We start from the raw sequence: 26,997 nt of genomic DNA on the forward strand, positions 1-26,997 counted from the left end.
TAGGGGCCCAGAAAATAAAGAGCCAAGAAAGATGGGAGGATGCCCCTGCACCCCCCCCCCCCCCCCCCATCCCGAGTGAATGGAACAACACAAAACCCCCTGACACTTCAGGAAGTGGATCGTTGCACAGGGTGAGCTAAAAAAGCAAGATGCAGATGGTAACCAATTGTTGTCTCCGGGGGGAGACGGACACAAGGAGGACTTAAATCAAGCTCTATGAGCTATTTGTGAAGACGGAAAGGAAGTGAAAGGAGAAAAAGGGAGCACAGGGAGAACTGCGTGGGTTCAGCTAACCAAGTTATGGGGTCAAACTGCAGAGGGGGGGGGTAAAACCTCACAGTCTCTCACAGATGACCTTTACTGCCAACAATGAGGCGAGTCACCTGAAGAATCCGGCTGCATCCTGCTTAAAACATGACCAGTCCTCGTTTATGACTGCGACTGGCCTTGTCTAAGTCAGTAAAATAAGGTTTGAGCAAAGTGACCAAATAAAGGCCAGAAACGGCTGGTGTTTACTCTGTGTATCTGATGAGTGCTCTCACCAGTTAGTGAGACACTCCAGATACCTGTAGCTGGGCCCATCCGAATGTTTACTGTGCTACTCAGACAGAAGAAACAGGGGATTTAGCTTCTGCACAAACAGGAAAAATATAGTTTGATCAGCGTTCGCGAGCAGGACACAGCCTCTGCTTTCAAAGGTTTCATGAGCAGAGACTTTTTTGAATTTCAAAGGAGAGAAAAACAGAGGCTGGAACTCTTCCCGGTCAACTCTGGTTTCTTTGTTAATGTAAGAAGCAGAAAAATTAAGGCAAACATCTCAGCCTGTGCAGGACAGCAACAGCGAGAGTCCCAACATTTACTTTAAAGAGAAAAAAACAAACAACATTTTCCCCCCAGGAGTGAAGTGTACTGTAAAAGTCTCAGAATCTCAAACTGTTGGTAAGTGAAATGCAAATTAACCCTTGCAAAATGGAAAAATACCAAATTAATACCAAAACACAATAACTGGTGAAGCCACTCAAACGGGAAAAACTGCATTTAAGTGACAACTGGCAGTCAGGCTTTTAGATCGCTGTGTAAAGGTTTTGGTCCAGTTTGCCCCACAGTGGAGCATTTTTCTGCATGAACTCTCTTTATCTTAGCTACATCCACAGCATCTTAAAGTCCCGCTCTAAACATCTTTTGATCAATTTTAAATGTGTTCCTAGTGGTTTTATGATTGTGATAATGCTGTTAAAGCAGAGCAACCCCCCTTCCCCTTCCCATTGCTGAGAGCTCAGAGCAGGGAGCTTGTGGCCCCTCCCAGCATAGTTTCCACATCACAAATACGATCTTTTTCAAACTGCATTTTTTCGTCTGACTTCTGATTCGCATCGATTTGAATAGAGAAATGCCCAGAAATGCAAATTTGAGCCTCATTGTCTTTATTTCTGTCCTCAATCATCAGAAAAATGGCACAAGAACATGTTAAAACCCCCAAAAACGCAATTTTCATCAGAGTGGGTTCTTTTAAGGGTGGAAAAGTCAGTTGGTCCAGATCGAGTCCCGAACTTGCCTTGTCTTCAGACTGCCGTCAAGTTGGGTTTCTCTGTTCCGGACAATAGCTTGTCAACAAAACCACGTGACTAAAGATCTCTTCACTCATTGGCCATGAAGTACGAGGGTGGGGCAAAGCAACAAGAGGCAGAAATTATGGAAGTATTGTGCTTTGCAATCTTTGTCGGGATAGTTCACTTTTTCAAACGCCATATTTCTCTGACCAAGTCTGTACCAACGTCAGGTACCACACTTTTTACCTTCTACTTTGGTACAGCGGAGTCACGCTGCAATGCGGTTACTTCAGCGACTAAGAAGGCTCGCTAATAAGTGTTGATGAAGCAGTGGGAAAACAGTGTGAAAAACACTGTGTATCACGTTTCAGGTAATTTTAATGAGCCAGCTTTCATCAGACCACCGTCCGTTTTGGTGTATCGAGACAGAAAATTTGTTCTGGATCATTGGGGGCATAAAAACTCTGGTTCACTTTAAACAAACCAAATGAGTCCAGTCTGAATGCACCCTAAGTGGACCCAGATTAGAACCTCCGGGTCACTCCGAAGTTTTCATTTAGTTCATTTTAAGCTGCTGCAAAACACTGGAAACCATGTTGGTTGTGTTAGAAATCAGTTAAATTCAGCTGCGCTTTGATTCTCCAACCAGGAACTTCTGATGGATCCAACAGAACTGTTCCAATAACAAAAGCCTGTCCAACTCTCCCTAACGCTTTGTTGAAAAGTCCATTAGTGCTGGACAAGAAGGCAAAGCTCACATAACTCCCAACCACATTCACATTCCAACACTGCGCCACTTTCCCCCCAAAACAAAAATCCTGCAGAATTCAACCCACTTCCTCTTTCACATCCAGACATTTTATCCATCGGAGGCCGTTTCAGCCAGGACCCCCAACCCCCCCATGCAATAAAACCCTCCCTTTCTTCCCTGCTCTTAAAGCACTACTCCTCTTCAATCCCACAGGAAGCCTGAGAGGAAGAGTGGACAGGGAGTGGGCGGCGAGCACGCTGCTTCTGACTCCACAGTAGAACTACAGCCCCCCCAAACCCTGACTGTGCCTCTCTGTAAACCCTAATTCTAGCAAACATGACTGAGCCTGAAAAAGATGAGCAGAGAGGCAGAAAGCATGAAAACAAGAGGTGACCACACGTCATTCCAGTAAGAAGAAAGCAGCCGGGATCCGGAAAGCCCCTGTTGGTTTTAGCATTCTGACAGCAAAGCCGCCGGCCCGGGCTCAAGAAGAACCCAGAGAGCTCTCACTTCGTCTAAAAAAAAAGACGATCCATGCTCTTCGAGGGAGTCGTTCTGCTCAAACACCTCTTATTTTTAGCCCGGATGCCTACAAGACCGTTTCAGAGAAGACCTAACCAGTGTTTCAAAGCCTGCCAACATCTATTTTTCTGCCTTAGTCATGACAACTCTTTCCCACTGAGGTCTTTACAGAGATCCACTCCACAAAAGGAATGCAAAAGCCTCAGTTAGTAAGCCGTACTCGATCTCACAGACATTACTCACTGTTTCAATCAAAACTTCCCAAACGGACCTTTAAAAAAAACAAGCTTTCTTTCTTTCTTTCTTTCTTTCTCTTTCACCGTGGTAGTGGGGTAGGCTTGCGTAATCCCCCCAAAAAGTTATTTTCTCACACATGAAGTTGCTACAAAAAGCATGACTAATTTAATTTGTACAGGAACGCTTAGGCAAATTTACAGAGTTCTTCCTGCTGACACATAAAAATGAAATGTCTGAAATGCTTCAGGATAACAAGTCCAAGCGCTCCGAGCCCGGAGGCAGCTCAGTGAAAATCCCTCAAGCATCGTCGGAATCCCTAAAAATGAAGTGTGAAAAGCAAAGGACAGGCGGAAATCCATGGGAGTTTTTCCATCCGACACTCTGCATAAAAGCCCCCAGCTCACATTTCAGCCATTGTTAGTGCGTGAGGTGTTACACAAAAACGAGAACACATGGTTGCCACAGAACCAAAACAATGAGCAAAGCTTTCTGAAGATGATTATAACTGAGGAGTTTTGTTGTTTTTAGCCCCCCCCCCCTCCACTACAAACACACAGGGAGGCGTTTTTGCAAAGCCAAAGGCCGCGCTGCTCTCCATCAGTCTTCAAAGTCATGAGACCCGGCAGACAAGGTCCTTTAACGCTATCAGCAATACCGCTTAACACAAGGGCCCTATCACGGTTGCTATATGTACACAAAGGGAAACTTTGTGTGTGTGCCAGAGAACAAACGAGTCCGGTAAGAACCAGACTCCAAAACCTGAAGGTGAAAAGAAAACAATGTCTGAATGTTTGATTCTTGCAAAGATTTCAAACCTGTTTTTTAGACATTTCCGATATTTAACCTGGTTTGAATTAACTTCTCTTTGCCTTACACCTTTCCAAACTTTTAAGGTTCTAGAAATAAGTAAATTGTTATTAAATGAGTCTAAACCCTTTTGCTGCATATGTTGACAACAGAAAACTTGATTAAAGACTCGAAGGACACAAATTTTTACCTTGAACCTCAATAAAAGTTGTCCTGGCATTCATTTTAAGTATTTAAAAAACAAAACATGCTATGTTAAAAAGTTCCTAGCTTTTATGTAGATTTATTAAGATGGACCAACTTGTACTAAGGTTCTAATTTTGTTCATATTTTGTTCTAAAATAAGTCATTTCGGGCATCCGTGGTGCAGCGGAAGGGCGGTCGACCCATGATCGTAAGATTGCAGGTTCGTTTCCCGCCTAGCACGCCCATGTGTCGAAGTGTCCTTGGGCAAGACACTGAACCCCACCTTGCCTCTGGTGGGAGGTTGGCGCCAGTGTTCGGCAGCGGAGCCGCCATCAGTGTGTGAATGTGTGAGTGACTGGATGAATGGGACTGTGACTGTAAAGCGCTTTGGGCCTTGAAAGAGGGTAGAAAGCGCTATATAAGTATTTATCATTTTCACTTATTACACAAGTATTTTTTGTGGCAGTAATCAAAATAATCTACAATTAGGTTCATAAAAAGTCAGAAAATACAAACCACTTGCTTAAAACTAACAAAAATATATTTATTATTGGGCTGTTTAACAACAAAATTTAAACTGATTCTATCTAACAGCGAACTTTTATAGCGTATTTTTCCTTTATTGAATTCTCTTTTGAAACAACATTGTTAAGAAGTTTCCTTCTTAAGATTAGAGCTATTTTTCATTTTTAGGCTCTCTCTTATTTCAGTGTAAAAAGTGGCTTTTTAAACTTTACCAAAACATATATTTAAAGGTTACACATATAAAGTCCAACCACGAGGTTCTGATCATTCAATGTCATTTCTACAAAGACGATGTTTCAATAACTGCAGGAAGTCACAATGACATTCTTTGACCTAAAAACCTCGTTTGTTTTCTTCTAATCTTCTCGGTGATGGAATAGAACTGTAATGCTCGCGAAAAAACATGCAGTTTCATATTAGAAAATATAATCTCAGGCCGCTGTTTAATCAGCTCAGGGGAGGCTGTTGTTGTAGTGGATATACTGCAGGTCCAGATAATTCCGGCTTCCTGGCACAAGCCCAGATATGCACTCCGGGGTATTTGTTCCCTCCTCTTTCTCCAGCCGGCAGCTCAGCGATGAAGCTCAAGGGTTTTGTTAGGAAAACACAAGACAGGGAACATCTAATGATGCTTCAAGTGGCACAGGACTGTAATATGATGCAGAGCACTGGGTACATACTCATAATCAGTGACCGGCACTAATGGTTTAATGGGCTCTTGCAATAACACGGTCAATTCAACCTGCAGGAGAGAAAAGCAGACTTCCTCCCATTTTTTTCACAAGCCTGCAGGCCTCAATTATGAAAACAAACTGTAATGAAGACGTTCCGCTCAAAGTCCCAGCAGGAAATTAATTCTGTGCTGAGTGAAACAATGGTGTTGTTGAAAATTTACCGGGGAACTGGGCAGGTACAGCAGTGGAGTGTGCGGCACGCCTTGCTCAACAGCTGCGGGAATTAAACAAATCACAACTTGAACACACTAAACAATTATGTTCATCTTTATCTGTCTGCAGTGAAATTCAATTCCGAATGATAAAACAGGAACATGCGAGGAGCTGACATCTTTGTTTGTTTCTCCAACCTTTCCTCCAGTGATGTACTTCCCGCAGCCACACGGTCTTTATTTTCACATTTCAGATGAGGGCTTTATTGTGATGAGGAGACTCTTTTATTTACTTGAGAAAATTAGACATCCATGGTCATTACACTTATTACTGTTTACTCTTCCAGCCCTGGTGGACTTCTTTTTTTTCCCTTCATTTTACTGTCAATAACACTCCTTTGCTACTAAGAGCTGCTTTTTTCGTTTGGTATTTGTTGATTGTTTATTTAACAGGCTGAATATAATTTGATTTTTGACAAAAGCTACTTAAACTTTTATTGATTCGCAGGCTTTTTCCTCTACTTCAATCATCACTTGCAAAACATTTGAGCCTCAGTTCCAAGTGTCCTTAGGGGTGGATACAGGCTGAAAACGGACAAACCTGTACGGGGAAAGCAAGTGGCCTGCAGGTAATATCAAGGTTGTAGATCACTCAGTGAGCCCCCAAAGAAAAAGAGTTCGCAACAGTAAGTAAGGGTGAAGCAGGTGAGACACAGGGATGTCGTATGGATTTTTCTTTTTTTTCTCCCGACTCTCTTAAAATTCTCGTATCATGCAAAATCAACCTTTTCAGCTTTAAATGTATTATAATGTTCAAGCGGTATTTTGTTCCATTCATGCATTTCTAAGTATTTCTCAACCTGCTCTCTGAGCACCAGCCCCTCCCAACCCTACTTTACTTATCACTTTACATACCTTTATTGGTGACTTTCCTTTTGTGAATGTCACTTTTGCTGATTTTGGATGTCTGTTTTTTGCTGCCGCAGACAAAAGGAATTTCCCCATTGTGGGATAAACAAAGTCTATCTAATCTAATCTAATCTAATCTAATCTAATCTAATCTAATCTAATCTAATCTAATCTAATCTAATCTAATATTATTTTATCTAATCTAATCTAACCCACAAAAACAAGCAGGTTGTCACATTGTGACATCACAAAGGGAGGAACGGCCCTTTCCACGAAGAGTCTGTGGCTCGGCACGGCCCCAGGCTAACACACACACACACACACAGACACACACTTTCTCTGTGGCGCTAGCGTGATCGGGAAATGCTTTTCTAAAACTCCACAATATTCACATCCATCTTTGCAAAAATCGGATGCGGACACACTGCCGAGGTCTAGGTTGACGTTATAAAAAGGGCGCCACCCACCCGGAAAGAACAGGTCGTCTTACATCTGGGTAGGAAAAGGGGCTACAAAAATAACTCGTATTTATAAAAAAAAAAATCATACTTTAGTGTTCCATAAGTCATCTATGATCAAATATATGATATAGTTGACTCAGAGAGGCTGCAGAAAAGCAGGATAAAGGCCCTTTAAATCCTGTGCGCTTTGCAAGGAACCCGTTGTTGCTGTTCATGTACTGCTTTCGAGTTCTTCACGTGCAGCCTGACTGACAGGAAAGAGGAACTTAGACAATCAGAGCATAGTTTGTGTGGACATCATACAGCTGTCCTACGGTCCCTTTCTGGTGCACTCACCATGTGTTCGGCAGGAGCCAGTACTTGTACCTTGTTAAGACCTAACTAATGACTGACTGACTGTATATGACAGCAAATGACAGAGAATTCCTCTTGACGTTCCGAACAGGAAGTACAAACTGGCTACTGGAATTCAAAATCCCATAGACTTCTATAGTGAAATAAACAGCTATGACTTAGTCATTCTATCGGTCAGAATAACCATTTATTGTTCACATACGTTTTTTTTAACATCTTTTTAAAAATCCTAATTAGTTTTTAAATATTATTTCTGAAGTGCAAGTTATTTAAGTTACCAATCAGATGCCTCCATAAAAGGAGGCGGTGCTTGTTGGCCCCCATTTAGAACGCTCAAAACGTTTGATTGACAGATTTTGTGTTGCCTGCTTTAAGTGGTAGGGGTGTGGACTTCTAACAAGCTCGTGTCTGACTGACGAGGGTGGTTGGCCATTGAAATGTTAATTTAGACGGACTCGGACCATTTACTGCCAACTGACTACATCTGGTGTCCATATCTCAAAAAATTGGTGAAAAAGGACTTCATTTCGTTGGAGTCAGAAGTAAAACCTTCTCTAAAGGCAGCGTCACACTGGCTCAGTACAGTTCGTAGATATAGTCAATGCTAATGACTATAGTGCAGCGCAAGGACACCATATGATGGCATCACCCGTACGTCACAAGTGTGCGCAACTCACAATAGCCTTACAAGCAATTCACGATATACTTTTTTTTTTTTTTTTTTTTTTTTTTTTTTTTTTTTTTTTTTTTTTTTTTTTTCAACTTGTCCTGTCCAACAGCTAGGCAAACAGATGAGAGCTGAGGGCCTCTTGTGTTGGACATATTTTATTCTAACAAGAGGGGTTATTCAACTTCAGACAAACCAAAGGTATGTCTGAATAAACCCCTTTTGTAATTGAGGCCAAACTTTATTAATTTCAATCATGTTTGAAAATCTTTGGTGTTGGACCGGACGGAAAAGGAAAGAGGGGAACAAGAGAGAGGGACGTTAGAGAGAGGGGGGGGTAGGAGGGTGATAATAGGAGGGGAAGGGGGGTAAGACCATGAAGCAGCATAGAGCAGGCAGGTTTACTGGTTGTTTATCGTTACGGTACGGTTCAAATGTAGTACAAAAAGGGCGGGGCCTGTTCACACACACTCAAATATTATCAACACACCTGCTAGCCGCAGAAATGTCCACATGTCAACATGCACACAAAACAGATAGTGTTCACGAACGCATACTTATGCCTTTAAACCAACTAGTGTGAAATCTTTCATTCATTCAATCATGCAAACTATTAGTGCAAAGGTGAGCTAACACCTGTGCTCAGGTGAGTGTTTATGTTCTTCTAAAATGGATGGTGGAATGTGAAAAGAAGGAGGAGGAGCGCCCAGCCACCCCCACACCCATACCCCCGCCGCAGCAGCAGCGGCAGCCGGAATTCCCCCAGCGCCACACGGGAACAGGCAGGGAACAACCGCCCCCCGGGCGACCAAGACCGCCACCCAGGCCAGGGCCAGCAGGACCGCCGCGAGGCCCCCAGAGCCAGAGAGCAGGGAGGCGCAGAGGGAAAGAGAGCGCCGCCCCAGCCCAGCCAGGAAAGCAGCCCCCCGCCGCGCCGGAAGAGCCCAACGCAGGGCCCCACCGGAGAGGGACGCCCACAGCCCCAGACGAGCACCCCACCACCACCCAGGAGTTCCGGGCATCCCCCCGCCCCGACCCCAGGTACGAGCCAGGACCCCCCAAGGGAGACCCGCTCCGCACTCCAGGCAGCCACCCACCCGGCCCACGGTTGGTCCAGGTAGGAGCAAGGCAGGGGCCCGCCGCCCCCGCCCAGGAGGGGGGAACCCCGGGGAAAAAAGGGCGGCCCATAAGGGATGTTATAAATATGGCCCGACCAGGCTCGGCCATGTTGGAAGTTTGGCGGGGCCCAGCGCCCAGGGGCAAGGACCAGGACCCACCCCCCAGGGACACGAACACCCCCGGCTCAGGTGTAATATGAACCCCCCCACCGTGCGGAGAGAGCACCGCCGGGCCCAGGGAGCCGGCACCCAAGGGACACGGCCGCCATCGCCAAGGGGCCCACACCCCCCACCAGGGACGGGGTAGGGGACAGATGGACCCAGGTCCCACCTTCCTTGTAAAATGTGTGTGCGTGTATGGGTGTTTGAGAGGGTGTTTGTGTGCATGTGTGTGTGTTTATGTTTGAATGTATATATTGAAGGGGGAGGGGTGTGTGTACTAAGGGGGGTGCAGTTAAAATTGGCGAGTAGGGCACTAAGGGGACATCTCCTGATTACTCACAGTGATGTCCCCTCACCCTCCACACCAAGGGGCCCTAAATGTCTAAGGTGCGGTTAAAATTGGCGGGAAGGGTGCCAGGAGGACATCTGCTGCTTGCTGGCAGTGATGTCCAAGCACCCCCCTACCAAGGACCCTACGTGTCTAAGGTGCAAATAAAACCGAAAGAGGGGGGGCCCACTCCATACGGCAACCATAGGAGGGGGGCCACTCCCAAGTAGCCCCCCCCCAAGGCGCATCGCAGGCTAAACCCCCCACCCCCTCACCCTAATATGAGGTTATATAAGGAAGGGGGTAAGTTGGGGACAGCTGGTAGACTGTCCCCCGGTGGTCAAACAGCCGTCCCCCAGCCCACCCCCAGCAAAGGGGCCAGGGCCACCCAGCCCAGGGGCCCACCCCCTGAGGCGCCGACACCCCAGGCCCGGCACCACCCACCCCACACAGAGAGAGAGGAGCCAGAAAGCGTCGCCCCCCCCCGGAGCAAGCCCAGGCCCCCACCCCCAGACGCCGGCCCTAGAAGAGCTCTGGTCAGGCCTCGACGGGACCGAGGAGGCCAACCGGCCGAGGCAACCACTGATTGCCTCAGCGGAGACCCCGACCCGCTAGCCCCCCCGACCCGTACTAATAATGGGCCCCCCCTCCCCCCCAGAACGCCCCCCCACAGGACAGGGCCGACAAGCCCCACACCCCACCCCACCCCAGACCCCGCAGCCGAAGCGGGTGACACCCAGAGCGACCGGGGGCCCCGAGAGGGTTGTCCCGTCCCGTCCCAGAGCCAGGGAAGGGCCGATCCCAGCCCCAGGTGCAGATGGGCAGCCCATCCGGCGCCGCTGGGCCCCCCCCACCCGAGCAGGGCCCCCCGCCAACCCCCCCAGCACAGGCAAAGGGACCACCCCCCCAAGCCAAGCCAGACCACCACCCCACCCCCCCACCACGCACCCCCACACCCAAGCCCAGAGGACCACGCAGCGCCCCAGCCCGCCCCACCCAGGCACCGGACCCGACCCCCCGACCAACGGAGCCCCCCACCGCCCCCGCCAGGCACCGGAAGCCCCGACCCCCACCCCAAACCACGGCAGAAGGGCAAGGAGCAGCGACGACCAGGCCCTCCACCCCCTAAGTCATGGAGTCAACCACAGGAGACCAGAGAGACTGAATTCTTTCAAAGTTACTTGAGCTTTGGGCTGACATTTTTTCCAAGCTGATATGATCAAACAGCAGATTTCTGTGTTGACTTATGTTTATATTTTTCTTGTTTTTCCAATTTATTAAAATAGTTTTTTTGGCAATACAAAGAGTTATGAAAATGATAGATGCTAATCCTTCTTCTATATCGATGGCACTCATGTCACCAAGCACACAAAGTGACGGTGAGGCAGTGATTGAAACCTTAAGCCAGACTGATAAATCGGCACATACCTGCTGCCAGAGAGCCCTGACAGGAGTGCAGAACCACAGTGCGTGCATGTAGCTGTCGGGTAGATTATTATCACAGTGCTCGCAAATGTCTGAGTTACTGAGACCCATCTTGAACATCCTCTGTCCAGTGTAGTAAATTCTGTGAAGAGTTTTGAGATGGATTAGCTGCAGATTTGGACTTTTTGTCAGTTTAAAGGTGTTTAGACAAAGTTCTGACCAGAAGCTTTCATCTGTGCTGATGCTCAAATCTGCATCCCATTTTTTTGTTGGAAGGGCAATATTGTTATCTAAATTACATAAAAGTTTGTATATTTTGGAGAGAGTTCTATTCATTGAAAAATTAATCAGAGTGGTAACTACATCTGGTAGCTTTAAATCGTCGTCTTTAATTTTATACTTTTTAGTAATACTTGATTTAAGTTGCTGATATTCCAAGAAGTTATTTATTCCATTCACGATATACTTACCACACGCATGTCCCATTTCAATGACCCACCTGCGCTCCCCTCAAAATGAGGCCACTCTTCTCTATGACCCTCCACGGGCCTGGACAAACCAAAAACACAGAACACGCGAATTCGTACAGGGGGAGGGACTACTAAGGTTTAAGTTAAAGTCCCAGAATTCATTGGAAAGACAAATCCGATGAACCATGAATGTCTACGACAGGCATTCTTACTTCAGTTTTTCTTTTTCTAAAAGCAGATTGCTATTTGGTGGTATTTTTCTCTGAAACTGCATTCAGAAGCCTTTTGTCTAAAAGGTGTGTTTAAATAACAAAGAACTAAATGTTAATTTCATTTAATTACATCCTTAAAAACATTCTATAAAACACTCAGATGATCGTGTAATCAAAGTTATTGCCCTAAAACAATAAATGTGCTCAACAACATCAGTAGTTATGTTAATGTTGTGGCAATAACACACTGAAACTTGTTACTTAGTTTCCTCACTGATGTTTATATTTGACGCCCAACCTTGATATCTGCTTATCAGATTCTCTAGATCTGCAGAAAGTTTTAGCTAACAAAAGCTCTTTTCTCCTCTCTGTTGACACAGCTCTGTAAAGTCATGTCTACATGACAACCGAAGGTCAAGCAAAGACGACAACAAGGTCCCCAAATAAAGAGCCCCTTTGTCCAGAAACTCATTTATATTTGTCCTTTCCTTTCTGTTATTTTCTCGATTGTGTTTGGTCTCTCCTTTCAGCCACACTTTTTTCATTTTAAAGACTCACTTTTGGCAGTGGTGTCATAAACTCAAAACTTGCTCTGGAAACATTATCAATTAACAAGCGCTTCATCATTTCTGTACATGTTTATTCTGTACGGTGTGTGACAACCTTTTTCCATTTCTCTGCTCAACAAAGAGCACTCATCAAAGTCGAGAGGATGAAAAGCCATTTTTCTCTCCATTGTACCGTTAAAGCTTTCTCTGCTAAGGACACCGTTGCTTTTCAAAGAATAAATGAGCCACAGCGCTCTCTTTTTTATGTGAAAGGGTTGTAAAAACACAAAACTGATTAAATTTGATGAAGTTGGTTCTTCACTAAGGATTTCCCACACCTGTGCAACGAAACATGTAATGACTCCGACAACGAAAACACTCTTTTCTCAGGGTGGTTTGAGTGATGAACCCTGGAGGCCTGACAAGCCCAATCAGGATTCCTCCAACATGAAATACATTTTTTTTCTTTTATAATAAGCAGTCAAAGCATGATTGCTGTTCCAAATGAGCAAAACCAACGGCATGAAGAAATATCAAGTTAAGCCAAAAAAAAAAAAAAAAAACGACTGTGTGTTTTAAATGTCTGTCATATCATTTCTGTTCAGACGTGTGAGGATCAAAACTACAAAACTTTTAGTTTTAAAGTCAATAAAAGAGTCACTTCTAAATTCAACTGCATCTGAAGCAGGACGGTCTTTAACTACAATCTAGATTAAAGATCAAACTTCCTGCTCTGTAATGACTTTCACACATGCAAGAATTGGTGCAGAAACTCCTCAACACTCAGTCCTGAAGGTCCACATCCCTAAGACCTGCAGCTAAATTCTAAATCCTGTTAGAGGAGAAAGCGTCAGGGATCAGCCACCAACCTGATTACAACGATTATTCTGCCATATTCTGGGATTTGTTGGTGAGACTATTGTTCTCGACTCTGTGGGGGATTTCTTTTTTGAGGGGAGCCCAGCCTGAAGCCTGGCTTCTCAGCTCGACCTGCAGGTCATTAGAGAGGATGGGGAACCGACGGGAGGTCCACAGGATAACGGAGGGCGCCTCATCTGAACTATGGAAGCTAGACAGCTGAGAAGACGGAGGTCCTGGAGATGAACAAGTAAACAGCTCCCAAGATCAAAGATCTCACCTCATCCTTCTGTTTTGTTGCCTCTCTTATGACAGGGCCACCCCCACTGTGCACCTCACTGGCACCTCCGACATTTGCATGTTGACATGAACAAATATAAAGCTGAATACAAACAAGAAGCAAGAGAGAGGCTACTGTTGCATCTATTGTCGTTCAGCAGCAGAGACTGTCATGATTTGGGTGTCTTTGCCTTAGTTTTTGCTTCCTTTTGTTTCTGTCATGTTTGACTTCTCTTTCCTGTCTTATTTTGGAAGGTTTCCTGTTTTGTCATGCTTTACTTCCCTGCTCCCAGTCTCTCCTGATCATCTTCACCTGTCTTGTCAGTCCTGTTTTGTATTTGAGTCTTGTCTCTGCCTTCCTCTCGAGCTGGTCCATACAGTCTCTTCCCTGACTGTCTTCTGCCATGTTTTCATGTTTAGGCCACAGTACGTTTAGTTTTGTTTCCCTGCTCTGCAGGGAAGTTAATGTTGTTAAGTTAATAAACCCCTTGCCCTGGAACCGTGTGCCTCCTGTCTCTGCATTTTGGGTCCTTAATGCTCACCAGCCCTCCCTACCTGACAGAGACGGGTGGTCAGTCTGAGCTTTTCAGGGCGGCCGTGGTGCAGCGGAAGGGCAGTCGACCCATGATCGTAATATTGCAGGTTCAATTCCCACCTTGCACAGCCATGTGTCGAAGTGTCCTTGGGCAAGACACTGAACCCCACCTTGCGTCTGGTGGGAGGTTGGCGCCAGAGTTCAGCGGCGGAGCCACCATTAGTGTGTGAATACGTGTGTGTGAATGGGTGACAACATTCTTTGTATGTCTGCAAAATGTGGAATAATTTCAATAAAAACACTAAATGTTGTAGATATTGTTGGGAAGTTTCACAACAAGTAGAATTAGTCTATGTATTTTTTTTTAATTGGCAAAAGCAAATTTTTTTGATTTCGTTGGCAACGAGGTTTTATGCTAACCTCGCCCAAAGTCCTTATATGGTCACATCGTATGTCATATGGCTTCATTCAGCTTGAGCCAAAGGTATTCCATTTTCATAATGGCTCTGTTCAAAATGTGGGAGCAATAATAGAACGCCACTTTTGCCAGCTAATGCCATGCTAACAGCGTTCTAAATGTACAAATTTTAATACCAACATTTTATTCCCCCCTAAGTAGCTTGACGCTCGAGGAGTTAGGATGCAATAGATCGAAATCCAGAGGAGTTGCAATTTGCAGAAGGTACTGAGGGTCATTTTATTCAAGAATTTTATTCAAAATTCAAGACTGCCGCCTCAAAGTTCAACAAAACTTTGGTTGTGGTTTTAGACTTAAGCTGGAAGCATTTGTGTTTTTTTGTTAGGGTAGCTTGAAGAAAACGTTTTCTTTTCATGTATTGTGCGAAAATATGAAAATCGCCAAATGTCTCACTTTGCCACTAAATGGTCTTCGAGCCGTAGGTCCTGTAGTCCTTCCATAATAATTTCAAAACTTGTTTCTGTTCATTATTTGATGGTTTCCTCCACCATGGTGTCATAGTTTTTTGGGGTTGGGGGTGGGGGTGGGGGTGGGTCGCTATGTACAAAATTCCTTTTCACCGGATGCTAGTTTTAGATCAAAGGTGCAGTAAGAAAGAACATTTTTTAAGACAATCTGGTCCTTGCCGTCCAGATCCACTGCAGGACAAAATGATGGAAGATGAGGAAAAACATCTTTTCATTCTTATATATTTAATTTAAAACCACATCAGGCATGGTCATTCCATATCTGAACAAGAAAAACTTGAATGATAATTTCAAAAATCCCAGCTTTGAGCCAGGATTAATATCTTCATTGAAGTGGTGGCCTCGTTTTTCCTCTTAACACGAGGCTGCACTTGATAAGATGAAAGATAGCGGAAGGCTTTTTTTCCAGCCTGAATACTTGGGTCTCTTTCCACTGGATCCCCCCCGTGCACCACAAGCACGGGATCATGGAAAGGCCATAAATGCTGCAGATGACTCTGTTACCGTGTACAAACAAAGCCCGCAAACTCCTTCAATGAGTAACCATGCATTCACTTATTCCATGATGGAGGTATACAAACTGTCACAGTGGAACCAGACTCATAATTAACAGTTACAGAAGTTCTTCATTTCAGGGGGCTGCTATTTTTGAATGCATCTTTGTTGTAAAAAGTTAAAAGTAAAAAAAAAAAGATGGTTTACTTCTTCAGATGACAAACACGTCTGGTCTCAGACGCTCCAAGCGTCTGGTCCTGGCTGCTCAACAAAAGAGTGCGAGCTGCCAGATAACCTGTTCTCCACAGAGCTGCTATTGTCCAAGAGTGAAACCCAACTCCTGAACCACACAAGCAATTCTCTCCAATCTCCACCACTAAGACCTTACAAAGTTTCTCAAACCAGAAAGAGGGCGGACAGACATGGAGCTCCAGCTCCCACGGCCTTAAGCTAAAAAGCTTTTTTTACGGACAATAGCTGCAGCAGATGGAAGTTCTGGGAAGACGGTCAGAGGAACAGCAAGCAGTAGCTGCAAAAGTACTAGTACCCCTGTGGAGTCTAAGATTACAACGTTATTTTCCACTACCAATTCCAGAGAGTGGGCTTTAATGGAAGTTAAAGGCAACATTTCCTTTAAAAAAAAAAAAAAAGAAGAAGAAGAAAAAACCTAAACTGATGGGAAGAACCGACTCTTTAGAACTCGAATCAAGACACAGGGAGAACGGCTTAGTCAGGGTTCTGAAATTCTGTCTGAATCAGCAAAACCTTTCTGTACGTGCACAATCGATGGAGCTCAGCTTCACTTTGTGGTATCTTTTCCAATTATTCAACGGATAAATGGAAAAACCCATTATTCACAAAAGCATATTGATATAAGCGGGTTATTCAGCGCTCAAGGCAAACCTTGCATTAAGGATTATGGACTTAACTGTTGACAAGTTCCTGTGATTCATTTGATCTTTCACAGGTTCACTCTTTGGCTTCACAGAACACATGCAGACTGGGAGAATTGTGGTTCTTCTTTAGTGCTGAATATATATATATATAATTACATGATAATGATATATATCATAATTTACCACAGTAAAGTATGATGTTTTCCTATATTCTCTGAGAAGTTTATCAAGTAGTTTCATTGCTTACTTTTCTCAAACTTTATTCCTAAGTGGCATTTACCTGAACTGTCACAAATGAGAAACATGTACATTTTAGTGCTGCAAAATTAATGGATTGAATGAAAACAGGCGTAGTGGAGGAACAAAACCCTCAGCAACAAGTACTACACTCAAGTACACTTGAGAATAGCCAGTACTACAGACCATGTAGTTTAGGAAGTATACTAACTGAAGACTAAATTGGATCAATTTAAGTTTACAATATGTATAGTATATAAAATATATATATATTGGTGATCAATATTGCGATGATGACTTGCAATACATGAAGAAATAGCAACACAACAAAGAGCTAATGCCGAATTACCATTTCACTGCAATAGTAAACAAAAGTAAACAAATAATACTGCAAATGACCCACATCTACCTGGGAGGCGGCCATCTAACATGAAAGGGCTCCATTCGATTGGTCAACAATGTGGGGGTCTATCTGATTGGTCAAATGCGTAATGGGCAGTAATTTAATCTGCAGAGTCACACCAAATACTCTAAAAATGGGACCCAATGCCTCCTTGCTTGACACTCAGCATTAAGGGGTTGGATTGGGGGGGTCAAACCATCAAATGGTGTCAAACCATCAAAATGTGTCTGCAGCTCACCACTCCCCCAATTTCACACATACTGCAGGTGTGTGAGAGATAATGGGACTTTAACTATTTGATTACATATTTGCTGCGATTATTGATAAAATTAGGTTAGAAATGATAGAAGAAAAAATGGCACAAGAGACGCTTTTCTATTGCCCCCACAATGTTGTCATCTCGCCCAGTGCTAGAGCTGTGTGCAGCGTGAGGATGATTTAAACGATTTCCCAGCACAGTTTGACTCTCCTGCAGAAGCCGTTAAGCTCTGAGGGGCTGTTTGCTGAGCTCTGGACTGACAGGTGGGTTCCTCATGGGAGAGGCCGCTGGCTGCCAGGTGTGTTTTCAAACCCAGGACTCATTACCACGAAGCCTCAACGTCTGGCCCATAACAAGCCTGCAATTAGACATGGCTGAGAGATGGGGCTGTGATTATCCTCAGTACCTTTCATCTTTAATTGGAGAAAGCACTTCAAGTTGCTTGAGTCAGCTGGTTTTGATATCTGTTCATGCAGAGCAAATGGGACATTTAACTGAAGACTATGACAAACGCACTTTTTTAAATGCCTCTTCGAAAGTCTCAATAAACCAGACGTTTGACTTTGCTGAGTCTCTTTTTTTTGTTTCGCAAGAAATGATATCTGACTGCTAAACATTTTCAATTAACTTTGAATAAGAAGCTTAAAAGAATGACTGCAGGGAGAAGATTTGAGACACATTTCAAAATAAAATAAGACAATTTAAACCCACAGCAGTCTGAACTCATCATTGAGTTTGCCAATCACATCGGTTGTCTCCATTTGCATAGGAATGACATCAACCCCTCTGTTAATAACGTTTTCATTCAACATTTAACATGAAGGTTTTAAAAGGTTATTAACTTTTTTGGTTAAAACAAATTTTTGACACATAATTGTTGGGATAAATAATCCCTTGAAATAAATCCTTGGAACATTTAGTTTACAGTTTTTTTTAATATAATTTTCACATTGTTTTGACTTTGTCTTTGCTTTAATTTTGGGTTTTTACATTTTTATTTTGTCTCTACACATTTGATCTTTGTTATAAAACTGTTTGATCTTAATTTTTGTTATGTTTGCAGTTACAAAAAAATACTACTTAGAATTGGGTCTGTTGTACGGTTACAGGTTTATTGTGAAATTATTGCGGAAAATATAATGAAACAGATCATTGAAAAATGAATGAAAAAATATAAAAAAAGTTAAAGTTTGAGTTTGAGTATAAAAAAGTGATCCTCTCTAGGTTTGTGTTCATTTATAATTTGAACACTTAAGTTAAACGCTGATATCAACATGTGTGATAAAGTTAGTGTAAGCGCCATTTATGTGACACGTTTATAGTTTGTTGCCAGCGATGTCATAATTTCATTTTAAAGAACAATCTATGCTTTTATTTTGAAGTCGGTAACTTCCGTTTTAATCCAGGAAATATTTTGGGTTTATGATGGAATGTGCTGCTGGTGAATTCTTTGAATAAATGAATGGACGGCGGAGCCGTACGGTTGTTTTACCGTTGTTGGTATCGGACGGCATCGTTGGCGCCTCTACTGAGCCATTCAAACGAGAAAGACAGTCTCTACTCGTTCATTGAGTTTGTGGGATTCAAGATTGAAATGAGAGAAACAAAAAAGTGCAATGAAGAAGAAAGTTTAACAAAGATAACTTAACAGTTAGACTATATATTTATTTCTCTCCAAACTGAAATATTTTATGGCATCCTGAGCAGAACTTCTGCAGATATTTTCACAGTTTTGCTCCCATTGAGCTTCTGTGACGCACCTTCTGGTAAACCACTGAGCAGATTTCCATCAGCTCCAAACAACACAAACAGTCTCCAACAAATCTCAAATGAGCAATACTTAATTAGACTGCACTGCCGACAGTTTTCTGCAAAAAGCTCTCGAGTGCCGTTTTTAAAATAAATCCAGGGATTACATTCTCCTTTTATTTTCCATCTTCTTCAGGCTTATAAAGTCGCGTGGATTACCTCAGAATTGCCTTGTCAAAAAGCTTAAAATAATAAAGTTATTTCATTGAAGTGTGGACATGTTTTTCCCACTAATTACACATTCTGAACCATTTTATGTTGACATAACTTACTGATGCACAGACATGTAGGGTCAATAATCTTTTGATTTTTGCAGCTATTCGTAGAAAAATGCACTTTAATTAAGCAGGACAGAGATTTGCATCCTGCTGGATGGAAGATGCTGGATGGAAGACCAGCAGTGGAGCTTCTTCTAAAAAAAAAAAAGAGGCAGAGACACAATTTTGCTGAAGTTGTTAAAACCTGATTCCCAAGGTTAAGTGAAACTTCAGCAGCAGACGTCACACTGCAAAAGCTGAATCTTAAGAAAGTAAAGACACTTGTTTAAGAAAATATGTATTTTTTTCTGTCTTGCGAGAATAATATTCTTATCAAGAACGTTCTTTAAAAGCATAATAATATAGTTTAAGAAAACACGTCTAGAGTTTTTCTCAAAATAAGGGTTCTTGCTACGACCATTTTTCTTACCCCAATCTTTCAAATTTTAGGAATTAATGACTTTTTTTTGAGGGGTCTGCTTTTACAGTGCAGAAACTGCTGTTAGATGGAGGCTGATGAGGTTTTAGAGATTTCTACATACGTTTATCTGGGAAAACCATCATTTTATGTCAAGTTATTAGTAAGAATTTTCAAAAATATAACTACTTGTTTTTTAAGTAGTTTTTAGGAAGTTTTGTCTAAATCCAGACCTGCTAAACCATCAAGGGCTGCTTGATGGTTTGAAAAATAAATGTAAAATTTCAAATTATTTCCTTTTTTATAACAAATGTGGACTAAAAATGAATAATATTAAAAACTAAACATTCCAAGAAACCCTACATTACAAAAACACCAAAAAAATCACATAGTATTTTGGTTTAGTTTCTAGTTTAAATATATTTTTGTACTTCATATAAGACAATACTACCTTAAAGGTACTTTTCAGTAAAATGTAAGCCCTTATTTTAAGACAATAAATCTTGAAAATCCTGTTAAGTTGTTTATTCTTGAAAAAGATGTATGCAATATTTCTAATGAAACTAGTTTTTTTACTCATAATTGACTATTTTATTGTAAAACGTGTAATTCTAGCCAAGTTTTATTTGGTCTGGAAAGAAAGATAGATGGACTGTTGTAGCACTTAAAGTAAGATATATAAGTGTTTGTTTGTATATAACTATACCTACATGAAAGATATAACATATTAACCCCCCACAGTCTCATTTAAAGACATAATATTTCAGATTATCATAGCTTTTTATATCAATATGATGTTTTATAGCTTATTTCACCATCATCTTGGATCTTGAAAAGGGCAGACCATAACAACGTATTAAAAGAAATCTATTCAAGACAAATTTTGCTAGTTTGGGAAGATTTTTTTAAAATCAAAACAAGGCATAAACATCTTCTATTCTACAGTCTATACTTGATTTGAGAAGGATATTTTCCACTGTAAAAGCAGCACAAAAAGCAAAAAAACAAATAAAAATTGGTTGATGATGGATCCGCACAAACCAAACAGAACGGAGAAGTTTAAATCAGTAACAGCGTTTCAGCTCCAGACTTTCTATGCAACGTCCTCTCACATTTTATTTTTTGGAAAAATTGAAATGTTTGTGTTTTGTTGGAGTCAGGTTTGACACTATAGAGCAAAACATCTGGGCCTAATTTGGGGTCCAAAAAAACAAACAACTAGAAAAATTGCATCTGGAATGCGACAGTGCATCCTTTGGAAATACTAACTGGATCATTTATGCAAAAAGGAACAACAATTACAACAAAATACCAAGCAGAGTCCGCTTGCATTACAGATTCTGCTGCTTTAAACTCCAAAGGTGTTTTTTTTTTTTACTGTTGGAGCAGTACTGCAGCATGAAGCCTACACTAAGACTTGTTTACAAGCCCAGAAATATTTAGGGATTCTGTCTTTTTTGGATCACAAACACGTTTGATTTGTTATGGTTTTAAGAAACCCGCCCTGGTTTGAACCTGTCAGAGCAGACAGGAAAGATGCATCGCTCACATGTGGAGCTGACACTGAAGCTTATCTGCTTCAGAGGAGGAACAGCAATCCAATGAGTGTTGACAAATGATGGTCCATGAGAAGAGGAAGTTAGAGCCATCAGGGAGGAAAGTGATACCAATGGTCACTTTCTCCTCTGACATCTGGACTTTGTGAGGTCTGACTCACTCTAACTAATGTGGAGTACTACTAAAGTGGGTGGGAAGGAGGAGGGAGGAGGGTCTAAATTGTCTTTGTATTTGATAATGAATCTGCATCTTTAAAACATTTGGGTTATATCTTCAATTTAACTCTTGTGTTATCATGTTGGAATTGATTTTTAGGTCCTTTTTAGAGTGATACTAATTTTTGGGTTTTAATCTTTACATTTTACTCCAATTTGTGATTTTTCTTTCCTGAGTTAAAATAGTCCATTTAGTCCATTTTTACCCTAAGTTAGATTAAAAACAACCTAACTTGGATTCGTTTGTACTGTGGATATTATTAGTTTGTGATCATTTGGAGTCCAAATTACAATATTGGTTAAAATCACACACACACAAAAATTGAAAAATAAAACCAAAAGCAATAAAATATCACAAAGAATACATTTCTGTGGCCTTCATTTCAGGGACAACATTCAATGGGAGTACAACAAGAAAAATAATCTCTCTTTTCCCCCCCATTTTTTTGGACATCATGTTGGCTTACTTGTGCAAAATAAGACAGAAGTTTTTAAAAGATTCAAAAAATATTTTTTTATTTCTAAACTTGTAACGATAACAAGAAAAGGATATTTCAATGCAACACTGAAGAAAATATGAATGCAAATCTGTGGGTTTATGAGTTCAAAAAATCCTCTACACTCCATCATCCTCTCATTTTCGTAAATTGGCTAAACCTCAACTTATCGACGATCTTTTTTTGTTTAATAACTAGTTGGCGAGTTAAACAGCCTTTACGCACTTCACTTTCTGGAGAGTGGACTCCGCTTTCCTGAAGCTTCACGCAGCGGGACTTCACTGCGTGAGAAACTTTCCCCGCTGCGGGATCGTGTTTCTCCGCAGCTTCGCGCCCCGCCGGTGAGCTCTGTCGAAGCGAAAAGGCCGTTTCTGGGCAGAATGACGCACGGCCCCACATACCTTTCCTTTCCGCCAGGACGCAGGAGAGCGCGGAGGTGAGGAGGCAGATCCACTTCAGAAAACGGGCTGCCATCGTCCTTTGGAAGTCCCGGACGCTCGGACTCACTCCATGCCAACGCGCGCGAGCGTTCTTCGGTTCCAAACCCTCGGTTCCGCTCTGCTCGTTTGCGTAAAAAAAGGACTTGTTCTTTCTCTAGGAAAGTCAAACTTTGACAGCTCCTCCTCCTCCCTGCAGAAGTCTTCAGTCCGACGGCGCAAGAAGGGGCTGTGACGTCACAAGGAGGACGGCCAGATGTGAGTCTCGCGCTGCTCAGGTGAAAGCAGGGTCAGCGAGAGTCCTCCTGAAATCCAGCTGCTGTGGGTTCCTGATAAACAAAGAAAAGTTCAGGGTATGAATGTTTACCTCCACGGGCGCCGCGGCGCGTGTGCTCACCAAGATCGCGTGGCTCCACGTCGCAGTAAACCCTATAACATCCAGATGTTCTACATCTGCACCGGGAATATTCAGACAATCAAAATGAAGTTTGGCAGCAGATCCTTTTTTTGTGTGTGCAGAAATTCAGAAAATGATGCTTCAAATAATCTAGATTAAAAAAAAACTTGATTTACCAAAAAGTTCAAATTTGCCCAGGATACACCTGTAGAACAGGGGGACGTATAACTTGCCCAGGATACACCTGTTATATGTAAGTAACTTTTGGTAAACAGGTACAACATTTTGTCATTTGTTACCAAAGTCTTTTATTTCTGCACACATATATGTTAGGGTAGGCCATTGTCGGCTTCTGTACTCCATATTATTTTAGAGAAAAGCTGCTTTCATTTGAGTGAATTCTTTATTACATCTCCCAAAGTTCTGGGAAAGGTTTTCTCATTCAGACGACTCATTTCAGATGAAAGAGATGGAAACTGCAGAATGAATCAGTCAGTGTGTCCCCGTAGACGCATGACTCTGCAGACTTTACCAACCGCAGCAGTGTAACTCATTACAAAAGTAATAGATTACAACAACAGTACTATTTTCTGCAATAAAGTAGTGTACGACAATACTGGTGATTTTTTTAAATAATAATTTACTCCGTACATGTTCAGTAACTTGTGTATTACAGCACACTTAACATCTGTAAATGTTCAAAGTAAACCCATAACCATTAACAGACTTTGGTCAGCCACTCTAAGCTTTTATTTGGTTTAGTTTAATTATATTTTGTGACGCAAATTTTCTGTTAGACTTCACAAGCCCAAACACTTTTACACCATTTCTGTTTCTAATAGTGTCCAGTCATGTTTTTGACCAAAGTCGTTAAGTTTTCTAATTTTCAAAATGAATAACCTTTTTTTCACTTTTCTGAAGTAATCTGCATGAAGCTGAGGGTTAGTCTTTCAATATTTTTTCGTGTACTTTATTGGTTTTCAAAATAAACTATTTTTAATGATTCAAAAATACACCTCATCTAAATGTAAATATTTTTCTGTTCCTTTACCTTTACATTGTGTTCAACCTTTACAACTTTAACTAGGAAAGTATAGTAAATGAACGCTTTATGATCCTGAAAGGTAAAGGATTACTTTTATAATTCCATTCCAATCATCTTTTGATCTATTTTTAAAGCGTTCCCAGTTGTCATGTAATTATTATTATTCTGTTTTTAGCCAAAATAAAACAAAAAACGGTGTTTTCAAGTTTCTGCAGAGCGGCATAAGTGTATTAGAAAATCCCCTCTGAGTTGTGGGCAGGACGGCTGATGCAAAGCAATTCCGCCCCCCCTTACCATCACCTATAAGTGACAGCTGTCTGTTTACACACTGTCCTGCTGGCTTACAGCCCCTCAAATCCCCTACCTAACAAAACAGCAGACAGTATCTTAGCTATCCTGCCGTACAGTTAAGATCCAGAATCCAGCTCAGACGAGGAAAACAAAGACATACATGGATGTATTTGTCTGCAAGTCTCAGCATTTATTCATCAGACCCTGATTCATGTTGATTTGAATAAATAAATACTCAGAAATGCAATTTAAAGACTAATTTTCCTCTTACACGTCCTCCATTGGTTCATCCCAGTAGGACTTTAGACGCCACACACCGCTCCTCAGATAGTTTCTTTTTTTTTATATATATATAAAATATCTTCAGAAAATACATAAATGCTCACAAACTTTATAAGTTAAAAAGCATTTATGTATTTGTGTTCCTGCCCATAAACTCCCCAAATGTGAAGCGTGTCTTTTTCCATTACCCTCAAAATATGAAGATACCAACAGACTAATGCACAAAAAATATATCATTCAGTTATTTTATTGGTAGTCAATTAGAAAGACTGGATCATCTTTGCTCCAGCCTACATGTTAATAATCATTAACCCACTTTTGCTTAAGCAGGATTTGTCACCTCCAATGTACAATTTTTAAAATAATAATAATTCTAATTATTATTTTTTCCTGAACTGCGAACTTTTTCCTTAAAGTAAATGAGATAAAAGTGTTTCCGATGTGGGAAGTTGAATCTTTAGCAGTGCACAAAAGTCCCATTGATGACTCATCCAGGATATTGAAAATCTGAAGGTATCATTGGATTTAGCTGCTGAAAACTAAGGCCTAGTGTCGGTGCTGACATCCTATAATTACTTTACCTCTATTTTTATGGATGCATGAGGAACCGTAGTCTGCATCAAACATGGGCAGCCTGCATGGATGAAACATTGGGATTGTTAAAAAAGAGGTCCCCCCCTTTATGAGATGTGAGTCTAATTGGATGTCCTGCTGCACAAATGTGTTTGTTGTTGTGCACATCTCAGACACTGCGGGGACGAGAATGATAGAAACCATTTTTCACGCTGGTGTTTATTAAATTATCACAGTCTAATGGGCAAGCATCGCACTGTGTGTGCAAGAGGATATTTTGTTGAGTGAAATTACATCCATTCTGCTCAAAGAAGAATCACCTAAAATGAGGTTAAGGTTTCACATGCGCCTGTTCACAACACTATTCGTCTGTCAACCTGAAACCTAAAAGTAAAAATTCAATTAGTGTAATAAAGGAGTTAAATATTACCTGATAATAATAACTGAAAAACAAAATTGCAGCCTCCCTTCAGGGCCATCGTTGAATTAGGGTCAAGGTTTGGCTGCAGCTGCTTTAAAACCAGATTTAGCCCAAAAAGAGAGTCATTAAAGAGGAGAGGAAGAAAGAGATCACCTTGGCATCTTACCAGAGGCCCATTTCTAAAGCACTAGCATATGTTGGAGCTCTGAAATCCCTCACAGAAAACGGTTCCGGTTGTTTTCGCAGCATTGCTCTGTGCCTTCCAGTGCTGCTCCGAGGATGAGTGTCATCTGCAGTGCTGATACAAGCAGAAAAAAAAAACGAAACAAGCATGGAATAATGGCTCTACTAGGCAAGATTTAGAGCACTGTGAAAAAGAAAGAAAGCAAAGAAAGATCATGGATGACAATAAAAAGAAAAGAATCCATGTCCTATTTAGCAGACTTGTTTTTCTTCTCACTTTATGCTTGATAAGCGCAGTGTGGCTGTAACTGAGAAACAATAGCAAAGAACCCTCTAATTAATGAGTCTGGTGTCTGCAAGTCCTTAAAACAAAAGAATTACAATTAAGGTCAAACAATATAAGACAACTTCTGGCAATTTTACTAATGTTCAAATAAGAGGTCTTAAGGAAGAATGGCTTTGTATCTGTGAGACAGAGATGACAGTTTGTGTTACGATGGAAGCACCCAGGCGCAGAGAGGTGGAGGAGGCAGAAGGTTTTTTAAGGGAAACAGGGGCTTTAATAACTAAACAAAAACTACAAACCAAAACCACTGCATCAGGAAGGCAAACTCTACAACTTACAATCACACAAGAACTAGGGGAGCAGTAACCTATGGAGCAGCACAGGAGGAAGGGAAAGACAGGACTTAAATACATCCAGACAAACGAGGCACAGGTGGAAACACTCTGGACAGATGGGAACCAAAAGCTAAACTCGAGACAACAACAAAACAGGAAACCCTACAAAATAAAACAGGAACTGAACTCAAAACATGACAGAAACTAAAGAGAACCAGAACACAAAAGTAAAGAAACTAAAACCGTGACAGTTTGTTGAGATGCATGATGGGGGTCGGATCAGCAAGATGTGTCAAAATTTGGGATGTTCACCTAAAGTGATGCACTTACACTACTCAGAAAATGTGGGATATTATTCAATAAAAGCTTTTCCCTTTTGGTCTGAATTTTAAACAAAAGTGCCTTTTAGTGTTACTAAAAATAAGTGAGAAGAAACCCAATTTTCATTAGTTTGATATTTAATAAAGACAAAAATAAATAATAATAAAGATAGCCTAATATAACAAATATCCATCATGTCAATAGCGGGTATTTCCACCACTTGCTGCAATGACAACTTGACAGCGACGTCTCCTGCTTCCACCAGCCTCATGAAGTTGTTCTGAGGTGTTCCACTCTTCCACTAGTGCTACATGCAGTTCTGCCCTTTGGGGTGGGGTCAGATCATCCAGTTTCTGCTTTAGCTGGTCCAGCTGTGGCAGATCTGGCACCATGTGGTGGAGTATTATCATCCAGTTGGGGATGTTCTGGTGGAATTGGGGGGTTGATGATGGTTCTGTGATGTCTCTGAGGTAAGTACGTGTAGTGCCAGGACCGTCCAGAACCAAATTGGTTTTGCTCTGACTGGTGATGCCTGCCCAGACTGTTGCTCCTCCTCCCCCAAAGTCAACCCTGGAGACCATGTTGACCTCAGCGTTTCGCTCACCTCGTCTTCTCCAGCAACGCTGACAACCATCTTTTCTGTGGATG

General features: G+C 41.9%; 1 protein-coding gene across 1 annotated transcript in view; it reads right to left on the minus strand.

Moving 5' to 3' along the window:
* The window catches only part of egfr (epidermal growth factor receptor), a 53,439-nt gene extending 30,900 nt beyond the window's left edge, over window positions 1-22,539 (minus strand). The window contains exon 1 of the mRNA XM_004079423.4: window positions 22,180-22,539. Within this exon, the coding sequence (XP_004079471.1) occupies window positions 22,180-22,252 (73 nt within the window). The 5' untranslated portion in view covers window positions 22,253-22,539. The remainder of the gene's footprint in view (window positions 1-22,179) is intronic.
* Between the last annotated feature and the right edge of the window lie 4,458 nt (window positions 22,540-26,997).

The sequence above is a fragment of the Oryzias latipes genome, chromosome 17, assembly GCF_002234675.1.
Source record: "Oryzias latipes chromosome 17, ASM223467v1".
NCBI classification, from domain to species: domain Eukaryota; kingdom Metazoa; phylum Chordata; class Actinopteri; order Beloniformes; family Adrianichthyidae; genus Oryzias; species Oryzias latipes.